Below are 13,853 nucleotides of genomic sequence, written 5' to 3' on the forward strand. Positions count from 1 at the left end.
TGGATCTCTCAAAAAATATCAACCAAATAATATATTAACAAAAATTTGTAATAACATATAACAAAAATTTGTTATAATAATATGTGTGAAGGAAAAAAGTGCAAAATACATTATCTATGAGCATGGCTATATAAAGCAATAAACACTGAATAAGAATAGAAAAAAAAACACAAAAGAAATTAATCAAAATATTAATAATAGTTGTCTCTGTGAGGCAACAGACAATTCTTTTTATTTTATTTTTGTATTTCCTAAATTTTCCATAATGAGCTGATACTACTTCTCTACGTTAGCCACAAAGGGAAAAATAAAAATAGCTAACATTATGTGACTGCTTGCTCTACGGCTAACCTTGTGCTAGGTGTTGGATATACATTATTCACTTAAGTTCTGAGAGAACGTTTTACATATGTATTGTTATTGTTCTCTTTGAAGAAACAGAGTTTTGGTGAGATTAGAGAACTGATCCCAGACAAGTTAGTAAATGATGGAGCTCAGATGCAATCACACCGTTCCTCTAACACAAACGCCTCTGCAACAAGCTCTAGAGCACGTATTCCATTAGTGCTTTCAATAAACGGCCGTGATCCACAGGATGCAGGATTTACAGAGGAAAATATTTTAATGTATTGAGAGCCTTTACAATATTTGGACAAATATGGGAAAATATGTCATCTGATCTAAAAAAAATAAGAAGGGACTTAATATAGTTTCCATGAAAGTGAAGTCGCTCAGTCATGTCCAACTCTTTGCGGCCCTGTGGACTGTAGCCCACCAGGCTTCTCTGTCCATAGGATTCTCCAGGCAAGAATACTGGAGTGGGTTGCCATTTCCTTCTCCAGGGGATCTTCCCAACCCAGGGATCGAACCCAGGTCTCCCACATTGGAGGCAGACGCTTTAACCTCTGAGCCACCAGGGAAGCCCTTGTAGTTTCCTTACAAACAAACAAACAAACAAAAAAGTGGAAAAAGAACTGGTAAAGGTGAAATTTTTCCCCCAAAATACCAGACAAATGGGTCAACGTATGTGACTTAATGCTAACTCAATGAGGGGTCTGGACAACCAGCCTGAGGAAGGAGAAAACGGGACTTGTAGGTCAAAGAAACAAAGGATTCCTTTAGCTGAAAATCCCTCTTTGCTTTCACATTCGAGTGTCCTCAGACCCAGAACATCACGACTCCTGATGCTGCACACCGCTGATTGGTCATTCCCAGCAGAGGCCAGAGGAGCCACGGGGAACCACACCACTGTCGCCGAATTCATCCTGCTGGGGCTCTCAGATGCCTGTGAGCTGCAGATGCTCCTCTTCCTGGGGCTCCTCCTGACCTACCTGCTCACTCTACTGGGGAACCTCCTCATCGTGGTCCTCACCCTCATGGACAGGCGCCTCCACACCCCCATGTACTACTTCCTCCGCAACTTTGCTGTCCTGGAGATCTGGTTCACCTCGGTCATCTTCCCCAAGATGCTGACCAACATCCTGACTGGATACAAGACTATTTCCATGGCAGGATGCTCCAGTTTTTCCTCTATTTCTTCCTGGGCACCACAGAGTTCTTCCTACTGGCAGTGATGTCCTTTGACAGGTATGTGGCCATATGTAACCCCTTGCGTTATGTCACCATCATGAGCAAAAGGGTCTGTGTCCAGCTAGTTCTTTCTTCTTGGGTCACAGGGTTCTTCATCATCATCGTTCCAACTTTCCTCACAATTCAGCAGCCATTCTGTGGTCCCAATATCATTGATCATTTCTTCTGTGACAGCTTTCCACTCCTGGAACTCGTATGTGCAGACACAAGTCTGATCGAGCTTCTGGGTTTCATCCTGGCCAACGTCAGCCTCCTGGGCACTCTGTCCGTGACGGCCGCCTGCTATGGCCACATCCTCCACACCATCCTGCACCTCCCCGCAGCCAAGGAGAGGCAGAAGGCCTTCTCAACCTATTCCTCCCACATCACTGTTGTCTCTCTCTTCTATGGCAGCTGCATCTTCATGTATGTCCGGTTGGGCAAGGGCGGCCAGGGGGAGGATAGGAACAAGGTGGTGGCCTTGCTCAACCCCGTGGTGACCGCGGTGCTCAATCCCTTCATCTATACCCTGAGGAACAAACAGGTGAAGCAGGTGTTTAACAAGCAAATTAGCAAGCTCCTCTCGTAACTAGGAACTGGATCTGAGAGGGTGGAGAAAGTTGGCTCCTTTCCTGAACCTCTTCAAATACTGCTGCTTCCCGATCTCCATGAACTATTTTCTCTCAGACAGTTTCTTAGCAAATGCTATAATCTACAGTGGTTTCTTACATTTATCATTACTGGCTCATGCAGTCTTCTCAGACAGTATAAAAAACTCAGTGTACCACAACTGTGTCTGGTATGTCTTTCTGATCCTACAATGTATCTGAGTGATTTTTGGTTTCTTTGTTGTCAGGCTTTTCTTTTGGTTTTGGTTGCACTAGGTCTTTGTTGCTGCACACAGGCTTTCTCTAGTTGCACCGAGCAGGAGCTACTCTAGTCATGGTGATCAGACTTCTCATTATGGTGGCTAGACTTCTCATTATGGTGGCTTCCCTTATTGCAGAGCTCTAAATTGCCAACATCCACTGGATCATGGAAAAAGCAAGAGAGTTCCAGAAAAACATCTATTTCTGCTTTATTGACTATGCCAAAGCCTTTGACTGTGTGGATCACAAGAAACTGTGGAAAATTCTGAAAGAGAAGGGAATATCAGACCACCTGACCTTCCTCTTGAGAAATCTGTATGCAGACCAGGAAGCAACAGTTAGAACTGGACATGGAACAACAGACTGGTTCCAAATAGGAAAAGGAGTATGTCAAGGCTGTATATTGTCACCCTGCTTATTAAACTTATATGCAGAGTACATCATGAGAAACGCTGGACTGGAAGACACACAAGCTGGAATCAAGATTACCGGGAGAAATATCAATAACCTCAGATATGCAGATGACACCACCCTTATGGCAGAAAGTGAAGAGGAACTCAAAAGCCTCTTGATGAAAGTAAAAGAGGAGAGTGAAAAAGTTGGTTTAAAGCTCAACATTCAGAAAACGAAGATCATGGCATCTGGTCCCATCACTTCATGGGAAATAGATGGGGAAACAGTGCAAACAGTGTCAGACTTTATTTTGGGGGGCTCCAAAATCACTGCAGATGGTGACTGCAGCCATGAAATTAAAAGACGCTTACTCCTTGGAAGAAAAGTTATGACCAACCTAGATAGTATATTCAAAAGCAGAGACATTACTTTGCCAACTAAGGTCCGTCTAGTCAAGGCTATGGTTTTTCCAGTAGTTATGTATGGATGTGAGAGTTGGACTGTGAAGAAGGCTGAGCGCCAAAGAATTGATGCTTTTGAACTGTGGTGTTGGAGAAGACTCTTGAGAGTCCCTTGGACTGCAAGGAGATCCAACCAGTCCATTCTGAAGGAGATCAACCCTGGGATTTCTCTGGAAGGAATGATGCTAAAGCTGAAACTCCAGTACTTTGGCCACCTCATGCGAAGAGTTGACTCATTGGAAAAGACTTTAATGCTGGGAGGGATTTGGGGCAGGAGGAGAAGGGGACGACAGAGGATGAGATGGCTGGATGGCATCACTGACTCAATGAACGCGAGTCTGAGTGAACTCGGGAGTTGGTGATGGACAGGGAGGCCTGGCGTGCTGCGATTCATGGGGTCGTAAAGAGTCGGACACAACTGAGTGACTGAACTGAACTGAACTGGAGGTGTCTGGGCTCAGTAGTTCAAGTCCACAGGCTTAGTTGCCCAGTGGCATGTGAAATCTTCCCGGACCAGGGATAGAACCCATATTTCCTGCATTGGCAGGCAGATTCTTAACCACTGGACTACAAGGGAAGTCCTGTTGTCTTTTTTGTTTGTATGTTTTGTTTTGTTTGCCCATGCCACTTGGCTTGTGGAATCTTACCTATCTCCTTGACTAGGGATTGAACACGGGCCCTCAGCAGTCAAAGTGCAGAGTCCTTAACAGCTGGACTGCCCTGAGTGTCTTAATCTGGCCTCATTTCAGATTACAATTTAATACACCTTCTTCACTAAAACCTTTAAAAATCAATGAAAATATTCTCAATGAGAATATATTTATGATAGACTTCAGAATTATTATGTGTCCAGAAAAATTAATGAGGTGGAATAGCCAAGAAATATTGAACAAAAAAAGTGTCAGGTATTAAAACACTAACTTAAGAACAAACAAATAGAACAATGGAATTGGATAGTCTAGAAAAATGATGCAGATTAGACATAAAGATCTAATAGATGATTAGGGTAGACTTTCTAGGAAATTCCCTGATGGTCCACTGGTTAGGACTCCAAGCTTCCATTGCAGGAGGCATGAATTTGATCCCTGGGTAGGAAAGAAAACTATAATCCAGCAAGCCACATGGTGAGGCCAAGAAAATAATAACAATAAAACAAAGTAGACTTTCTAATCTGTAAAGAAGAGACAGTCCAGTGGATAAATAATGTCAAGACTATTGGCTAACCACAATAGAAGTCTTTTAAAAAGATTGGGGTCTAGTACATTATTGGGAAAAGGTTAGAGTAGAAGATCGATTTAAAAGTGATACATGCCTTAAATATTTATTTGAAATTAAAAGCTAGAAACATGTATTCACTAACCTATAAATATTCTTTTCTTTGAGTATGAATATGATGATTACTGTAGTCTTTCTCGCTTAAACCACATTCACAATATGAAATTTCAGGATTTGCTTTAGTGGTAAAAAAGGTGTAAAGATGCCAGAGAAACCATCTGTGAACAGAATTCTAGAATTTTCGCAATTTGTTTGCCTGTTGCCAGCCTTCACAGTCCTTGCCCACACCTCAATCAACAACTTTTTTCATTATCTGACTTTATGGAATCTATCACAAGGACTCAATTTTGTTTTTGCAGAAATAGCTTTGTTTTTAATACTCATATTTCATTGGTTTATCTTTATTTAGTTAAAAATGTCATTATAGTAACAAGTCCAATTATCAAATCAAGGTTTGGGAACAACTGATTCTTGGTACAAGGTAACTGGTGGGAATAAAAATATGCACGGGTACAGCAGACATTTTCTAGCTGTAAAGGCATGCTGTGAACATCAAGGACTTGAGGAGGTAATATAACACAGAGGCTGAAACAGCTACTAGAAGTCTACCACCTAGGTTTAGATTCCCAGCTATTAGCCATTTGAGCTTAAATAAGCAATACTTCTTGCATCACATATATTGAAAACAGAAGGAGAAGAGGGCAACAGAGGATGAGATGGTTGAATGGCACCACCAGTTCAATGGACATGAATTTGGGCAAGCTCCAGGAGATGGTAGGGGATAGGGATGCCTGGCATGCTGCAGTCCATGGGGTCACAAAGAGTCAGACACAATTTGGGAACTGAACAACAATATATATATATATATATATATATATGGAGATAATAATATATCTACCTCATAGAATCCTTATAAATATTATTAATGTATGTCAGAATGCTTAGCTCAGGGCCTGATAAAGTTCTATGTTAAGTGTTGAGTACTATATTTTACTGAAGGAATAAGCTGTATAAATGAAGAGATTACCTAGAACCTTGCAGAAAAAGTTGTTAGATCCTCATCTCATATCTTAAACTGAAATAAATTCAGGATAATTAAATAAATAGTAAAACCACAAAAAAGAAAATTTGGATAAAAATTATCTCATTAAAGATGCATAGAGGACTTCCCTGGTGGGCCAGTGGTTAAGATACTGTCCGCCAATGCACGGAACATGGGTTTGATTCCTGGTCTGGTAAGATCCCACATGGCAACTAGACCCTGCACACCACAACTACTGAGCCCAAGCACCCTACAGCCTGAGCTTAGCAATAAGAGAAGACACCACAATGAAAAGCCTGGGCACAGCAACAAAGAGAGTAGCCTCTGCTCACCTAAACCAGAGAAAGCCTGCACACAGCAACAAAGACCCAGCACAGCCAAAAGTTTAAAAAAAAGAGAGGCTGCATACTGCAACTAAAGATCCTGCAAGTTGCAACAAAGATGAAAGATCCCGGGTGCCACAGCTAAGACCCAGCATCCCAAATAAATATATATATTTTTTTTTAAAAAAGATATGTAGGGAGTTTTTTCAATAGAACTAAAAACACAAATTTATAAACTTGGCTATATAAATTTTTAGACTTCTTTACGTTAGAGAAAAAAAAAACAGTAGTCATGTATGGATGTGAGAGTTGGACTATAAAGAAAGCTGAGTGCCAAAGAATTGATGCTTTTGAACTGTGGTGTTGGAGAAGACTCTTAAGAGTCCGTTGGACAGCAAGGAGATCCAACCAGTCCATCCTAAAGGAAATCAATCCTGAACATTCACTGGAAGGACGGATGCTGAAGCTGAAACTCCAATACTTTGGCCACCTGATGTGAAGAACTAACTCATTGGAAAAGATCCTGATGCTGGGAAAGATTGAAGGCGGGAGGAGAAGGGGCCAACAGAGGATGAGATGGTTGGATGGCATCACCGACTCAGTGGCCATGAGTTTGAGTAGGCTCTGGGAGTTGGTGATGGACAGGGAGGCCTGACATGCTGTGGTTCACGGGGTGGCAAAGAGTCAGACACGACTGAGCCACTGAACTGAACTGGACTGAACTATCTGCCTGAAATCCATTTCCCATTCTTAAAGTAGTAGGTCCCTGATCTTAATAAAGCCCCTCTCCCCTCTCAGTTCATGTAACCGACATGGCATGACGTCATCCCCAACCAGTTAGAGCATAACCATGGCTGTTGGCTCAGGAATGGCCATATCACTAAAATCAGACCAGTGAAGCCAAGCAAATCTCAGTTCTGAGATACTTACGGGAGCTTGTGGAAGAAGAGTTGCTCATCTGGACTTGAGATTGAGGGGATGTTGTGGGGAAAGGACAGAAGACACAAATTACCAATAAGGGGAACAAGTAAGTAGACACCACTATGGATCCCTTAGGCCTTAAAAAGTAATCATGGAACAGTATGAACGACTTATGGTAACGTTTTTAACAACTTAGATCAATGGATAAATTTCTCGAAAGACAAACTACCAAAATGGGAACTTCCCTGGTGGCCCAGAGGTTAAAACTTGCTTCCAATGGAGGGGACCCAGGTTCAATCCCTGGTTCACATGCCACAACTAAAGATTCCACATGCCTGATAAGGGGTTAATATTCAAAATATACAAAGAACTCATAAATCAATAGCAAAAAGATAAACAATCCAATTCAAACGGGCAAAGGGCCTGAATAGACATTTTTCCAAAGAAGACACGCAAATGGCCAACATGCACAGGAAAAGGTGATTCACATTATTAATTATCAAGGAAATGCAAATCAAAACCACAATGAGGTATTACTTCACACCTGTTAGGATGCCTCTCACTATAAAGAAAAGAGATAACAAGTGCTCTCAAAGACGTGGAGAAAAGAGAACTCTTGTGTACTGTTGGTGGGAATGTAAACCAGTACTATCACACAGAAGACAGTACAGTGATTCCTCAAGAAACAGAACCAGCAGAAGATTCTGCAATCCCACTTCCAGATACACAACCAAAGGAAACAAAAATCCTTGCTTCACAAAGGTATCTGTACTCCCATGTTCACTGCAGCATACTCACAACAGCCAAGGTACGGAGACAACCTACGTGTCCACTAACGTGAATGAATAAAGGAAATGTGGTACATATAAACAATGGGCTATTATTCAGCCTTTATCCTCACATTTTTGACAACATGGATGAACCTGGAGGCCATTAAGTAAAATAAGCCAGACAAAGACAAACACTACATTGTATCACTTACATGTGGAATCTTAAAAAAAAAAAAAAAAAAGTTGAACTAATAGAAACAGATAGTAGAAAAGTGGTTGCCCCGGGCTGAGGTGCAGAAAATAGGGAGAGGTTGCCAAAAGGCTGCTGCTGCTGCTAAGTCACTTCAGTCATGTCCGACTCCGTGCCACCCCATAGACGGCAGCCCACCAGGCTCCCCCGTCTCTGGGATTCTCCAGGCAAGAACACTGGAGTGGGTTGCCATTTCCTTCTCCAATGCATGAAAGTGAAAAGTGAAAGGGAAGTCGCTCAGTCGTGCCCGACTCAGCGACCCCTTGGACTGCAGCCTACTGGGCTCCTCCATCCATGGGATTTTCCAGGCAAGAGTACTGGAGTGGGGTGCCATTGCCTTCTCTGTGCTAAAAGGCTATGAACTTTCAATTGCAAGATGAATAAAGTATGAGGATCTAATATGTGAAGTGAGTTAAGTCGTTCAGTCGTGTTCGACTCTTTACGACCCCTTGGACTGTAGTCCTACCAGGCTCCTCCGTCCATGGGATTCTCCAGGCAAGAGTACTGGAGTGGGTTGCCATTTCCTTCTCCAGGGAATCTTCCCAACCCAGGGATCGAACCCGAATGGGGTGAATATAATTGATAACACTGTATTGTGTAATTGAAAGTTGCCAAGAGTGTAGAGATGGGAATAGCAGACCACCTGACCTGCCTCTTGAGAAATCTGTATGCAGGTCAGGAAGCAACAGTTAGAACTGGACATGGAACAACAGACTGGTTCCAAACAGGAAAAGGAGTGTGTCAAGGCTATATATTGTCACCCTGCTTATTTAACTTCTATGCAGAGTACATCATGAGAAACACTGGAATGGAAGAAACACAAGCTGGAATCAAGATTGCCGGGAGAAATATCAATAACCTCAGATATGCAGATGATACCACCTTCATGGCAGAAAGTGAAGAGGAACTCAAAAGCCTCTTGATGAAAGTAAAAGAGGAGAGTGAAAAAGTTGGTTTAAAGCTCAACATTCAGAAAACGAAGATCATGGCATCCGGTCCCATCACTTCATGGGAAATAGATGGGGAAAGAGTGGAAACAGTGTCAGACTTTATTTTGGGGGGCTCCAAAATCACTGCAGATGGTGACTGCAGCCATGAAATTAAAAGACACTTACTCCTTGGAAGAAAAGTTATGACCAACCTAGACAGCATATTGAAAAGCAGAGACATTACTTTGCCGACTAAGGTCCGTCTAGTCAAGGCTATGGTTTTTCCAGTAGTCATGTATGGATGTGAGACTTGGACTATGAAGAAGGCTGAGCACTGAAGAATTGATGCTTTTGAACTGTGGTGTTGGAGAAGACTTTTGAGAGTCCCTTGGACTGCAAGGAGATCCAACCAGTCCATTCTAAAGGAGATCAACCATGGGATTTCTTTGGAAGAAATGATGCTAAAGCTCCAGTACTTTGGCCACCTCATGAGAAGAGTTGACTCATTGGAAAAGACTTTGATGCTGGGAGGGATTGGGGGCAGGAGGAGAAGGGGACGACAGAGGATGAGGTGGCTGGATGGTATCACTGACTTGATGGATGCAAGTCTGGGTGAACTCCAGGAGATGGTGATGGACAGGGAGGCCTGGCGTGCTGCAATTCATGGGGTCACAAAGAGGTGGACACGACTGAGCGACTTAACTGAACTAAAGAGTGTAGAACTTACATGTTTTCATCAAATAAAAAGGTAAATATGTAAGGTGATGAATATGTTAATTAACTCGGGGGGGGTGGTCCTTTAACAGTATATACAGCTATCAAATCATCACCTCTGTACTCTTTAAATACCTTGCAATTTTGTCAATTATACCTCAATAAAAAGGAAAAAAATCACATGAGGGAGGGAAGGTTGAGAGAAAGTAAAATGGTCTTTGTTTGCAAATGACATAATCATCTATGTAGAAAATCCTAAGGAATCTACCCCAAAATGTTCCTAGAATTAATGAAAAAGTGTAGTAAGGTTGTAGAATACCAGATTCTTGCAGGTAAACATATGGTCATGGTGGTTTAGTCTCTGAGTCCTGTCTGACTCTCAGGACCCCACTAAATCTTCGCCAGTCAGGAATCAAACCCACGTCTCCTGCGTTACAGGCGGATTCTTTACCACTGAGCTACCTGGGAAGCCATTATAGAGAAGCCTATGATACTACCTTATATGCTAGCAATAAACAATTAGAAATTGAATTTTTAAAAAAAACATCTACAACAACATGAAAACATATGAAATACTTGAAGGGGTAAATTTAACAAAAGACTTTTAAGACTTGAATATGCAAGTCTGAAAACGATAAAATCATTGAGAAAAAATTAAAGGCTTTAATGATAAAAGGAAAAATACATTCATGAATTGCAAAACATTGTTATTATTAAGATGTCACCTCTCATAAATTGCTGGTGAGATTATAAACTGGTACAATTTCAGCCTTGCTGAAGCCAAGACAACAACATGGATCACCAGCAGCTCTACCGGAGCCATCTGAGACAATTCGGCCAGGGTTCTTGCTCTTGCCAGGTCTGCTCAAACCGGCACAGTCTGATCCAGAAACAGGCTTCAATATGTGTCCCTAGAGTTTCTGCCAGGACATGAAAGACATCGGCCTCATTAAGTTGGACTAACTGAACTTCTTTAAATGGATCATCCAGCACAGCTACCTTATGCAGAAACAATACCAGCGCTTTGTATATAAAATAAAAATTTTTTTTAAACTTCAAAAATAAATAAATTGATACAATTTCATATTATCTAATGAAGCTGAAGATCTGCATAACCCACAACCTATGAAAACCACCAAATCCAGCAGGTACCCTAGAGAAATTCTTACATGTGTGTCCAAGAGACTCATCCAAAAACACTCACAGCCACACTTCTAGAAACTGGGGGGGAAGAAACTGGAAACAATCCAAATGTCTCTCCACAAAGTAAAGGATAAAACAATGTTACATAATAGAATAGTATACAGCCATGAAATAAATGAATGATAGTCACACATTTTAACATGGATGACTGTCAGGAACATAATATTGCAGTCAGAAAAGAATATACACAATTTGATGCCATTTATATAAAGTTCAAAAATATACAAAGATAAAAATGTACTGTTTAGGAACAATACTTCCCATCCCTCTGCCCACTGGTTCCAGCATTCTCAGGCTCTGGGTTCCTCCCCACCTGTCCCGTTATGATGCCACCAGCATCTTTCTTAAAAAAAGAATTTAGTATTTTCCCAGCATCTCCAGGCTTTAATTCCCACATGCTGCTCAACAAACAACATTCTTAGGATATTCCCTTTTTAAAGAGCAATAAGGATTATAAATGGTAAATTAATGTTCCTTCCCATTTTATTATTACACCACACTGCAGACTTCTATGTTAGTGCCCAACTCACTTCCTGCAGTGCTTATCCTTTAGCTTTCTCTAACATTTCATTAGGTACTTGCAAGTCACACTATTTTAGAAATCTCAGAAACTTCACATTGCTCATGTAAAGGGTTTAAGGCCTTCAGTACTAGAAAGTTAATTACGGATATAAGGTGTATATAGTATCTAGCTTTGTTCACACCACAAACCAACTAATCCAAATTCCCTTGGTATGAAATAAATTCATTCATTCATTCAGCCAGTCCATCAGCCATCTATGCATTTGTAACCAATATATCAACTGGTCCACCAACCCATGGAGATATGTGGCTACATGTACTCATTTTTTTTTTCAGTTAATTATGTAAGTGTCCATTTTCTGTTTTGACATCAGTTCTAGTATCTGCTATTGGGCCTACCTGTTTCTCCCCTAAAGTGTCCCTGAATTCCAGTCCTTACATAGAAAGATGGTTGAACAAGAGCCCACTCTCAGGCCCTGGATGGGGCCCCCTCCCTACAATAATATTACAGAGTTTTAGCAGTTAAGTGAAATCATTCTTTGCTTGTTCTTTGGAAAAGAGTTGACTTATTATATTTTGGAGAAGGAAATGGCAACCCACTCCAGTATTCTTGCCTGGAGAGTTCTGTGGACAGAGAAGCCTGGAGGGCTGCTGTCCATAACATCACACAGAGGCGGACATGACTAAAGCGACTTAGCATGCATGCATGCATTGGAGAAGGAAATGGCGATCCACTCCAGTGTTCTTGCCTGGAGAATCCCAGGGACAGCGGAGCCTGGTGGGCTGCCGTCTATGGGGTCACGCAGAGTCGGACACGACTGAAGGGACTTAGCAGCAGCATTATATTTCACCTCTACAACCTGGAGAGAAAAAACTTGAGCAAAGATCCCACTAGCTCCTCAGTCCGGAAGGCTCTTTCCTTGGCAGAAGGCTCCTCCTTAAGAGGATGGAGGTAGGAGCCCAAGGAGTGGCTCTCCTTCCTCCCTGTGCTGATCACAGTGGCTGCCTTGGAGTAACCCTGGAGAGAGGGGAAACAAGAATTGGGCATAGAGAAAACACACTAAGACACTAATTCAAGTTCTCTTCGTAAACACAGTCCTGAATCTTGACTCTGTGGATGACATCTAGGCAAAACCTTCCCTTTGGGTGAGGTGTGCCTCCCTCCAGCTGAAGAAAGGAGCCTCACTTCACCCTGCAATCCTTAGAAATAAGCACTGTGCTCAGTGGCTTTACATGTAAACAAGACCTTGCAATCATTCATTATTTGTCCCACATTTTTAATGTACTCATTTAATGTAAAATAATTCCCAACCTGTGGAGCTAAATACAATTCATAAGCAAGATATATTTTAAAATATTTTCCAATTGTCTGTTTATCCTTCTTAATCCTCCCTATCTTCTCCTCTTTTAGGACATCTACCCCTTTGCTGTCCAGCTCACTGGAAGGAGAGAAAAGGAGTTAGTGCCAGAAGAAGATGTGAGGGTAGGTAGTTTCTAACTAAACTTCTGCAGACAGTACAAACCAGCATTAAAATGGTGATGCTGCCGATGAAGTTATGTAGCATTTCCTAAAAAGGCCTCTTATCAATCAACCAACAATTACTTATCAAGTCCCTGCCATAAGCCTAACATTCAATCATTCATTCAACAGAATTTTCCACTGCCAGGAGCTGCTTTCGGGACTGAAATGCAAAAATGAGTAAGATATGGTATCTACTCTCCAATAGTTCTTTTCTGAAATAAATAAATAACCATAAGACCACCAATTCATACAACTGAAGAATAATCTGAATTAAATTATGTGCACTAGAAATGCATGTCCATAGACAGTAGAGCTCAGTGGACTGAAATTGTAAAGATGGAAAAAAAACCAAAACCTTCTTAAAGGAGGAACTGTCTGAAAAGAGCTTTGAAAGAGAAGTAAATAATAGATAACCAAAAGAAAGGAGGGAAGGCACCCCAGACTGTGGGAACAGCTTTGGCAAAAGCCAGAGGCTGAAATAGATTTGAGATGCTTTGGGAGCAGCAAGGAAATGGAAAAGACAAAGTAGGCTCTTCATTAGCTCTGCAAACCAGTTTAAACCTCTTTCCAAAGGAATGGTGAAATTTTGATAAGATATTGTATGTGGGTTAAGAGTCTTTTAGCTGTGGCAGCTTATAATTAAACCATTGTCTCTAGTCATTGTTAGACAGCTCCTGAGAAAAGCCAGCTACCCCATGCTAATGTATAACTTCTTTGTTTTATGCAAAATAGTCAGCTCCAGTCTAAAAAAGAGCTGTGTGCCTCTATTCAAGTAGAAATGAATACCTCCTTCTGGTTGGATAATAAAAACCCAGGGCTTTCAAGCTCACAGGGCCTTTCCTGGACACATACAGTCAGAGAATCATGTAATTTTCTCTCTTTTCCTTCTATGCATGTGGAAAAAGAAGCAAAAATGCTCTGCATGCAGGAAAGTCAAGAATAAGCCAAGATCTGGCTGTCCCTACGCAAGGAATCATGCAGGCAGATGCAGCCACCCATCCCAAAGGCAAAGAATAATGGCAAGATACACTCCTGAGGAAAGGAAAGGAGAAGAAGGATTTCCAAAAAATCAAAATAAAAGGAAATATAA

The 13,853-nt window shown here is 41.5% G+C and overlaps 1 protein-coding gene and 1 pseudogene across 1 annotated transcript; both read left to right on the forward strand.

Moving 5' to 3' along the window:
• The first annotated feature begins 1,184 nt into the window (after positions 1-1,184).
• On the forward strand, positions 1,185-2,158 carry LOC120853410 (annotated as a pseudogene).
• An 8,142-nt stretch (positions 2,159-10,300) lies between these two features.
• LOC120853411 (40S ribosomal protein S29-like) lies at positions 10,301-10,562 on the forward strand. Its single transcript, XM_040227197.1, is given in 2 exon segments — positions 10,301-10,406; positions 10,409-10,562. Coding segments are annotated over 2 exon segments (168 nt in total). The 5' UTR covers positions 10,301-10,309; the 3' UTR covers positions 10,480-10,562.
• Positions 10,563-13,853: the final 3,291 nt, after the last annotated feature.

Source organism: Oryx dammah, unplaced genomic scaffold (assembly GCF_014754425.2).
Source record: "Oryx dammah isolate SB20612 unplaced genomic scaffold, SCBI_Odam_1.1 HiC_scaffold_26, whole genome shotgun sequence".
NCBI lineage: Eukaryota > Metazoa > Chordata > Mammalia > Artiodactyla > Bovidae > Oryx > Oryx dammah.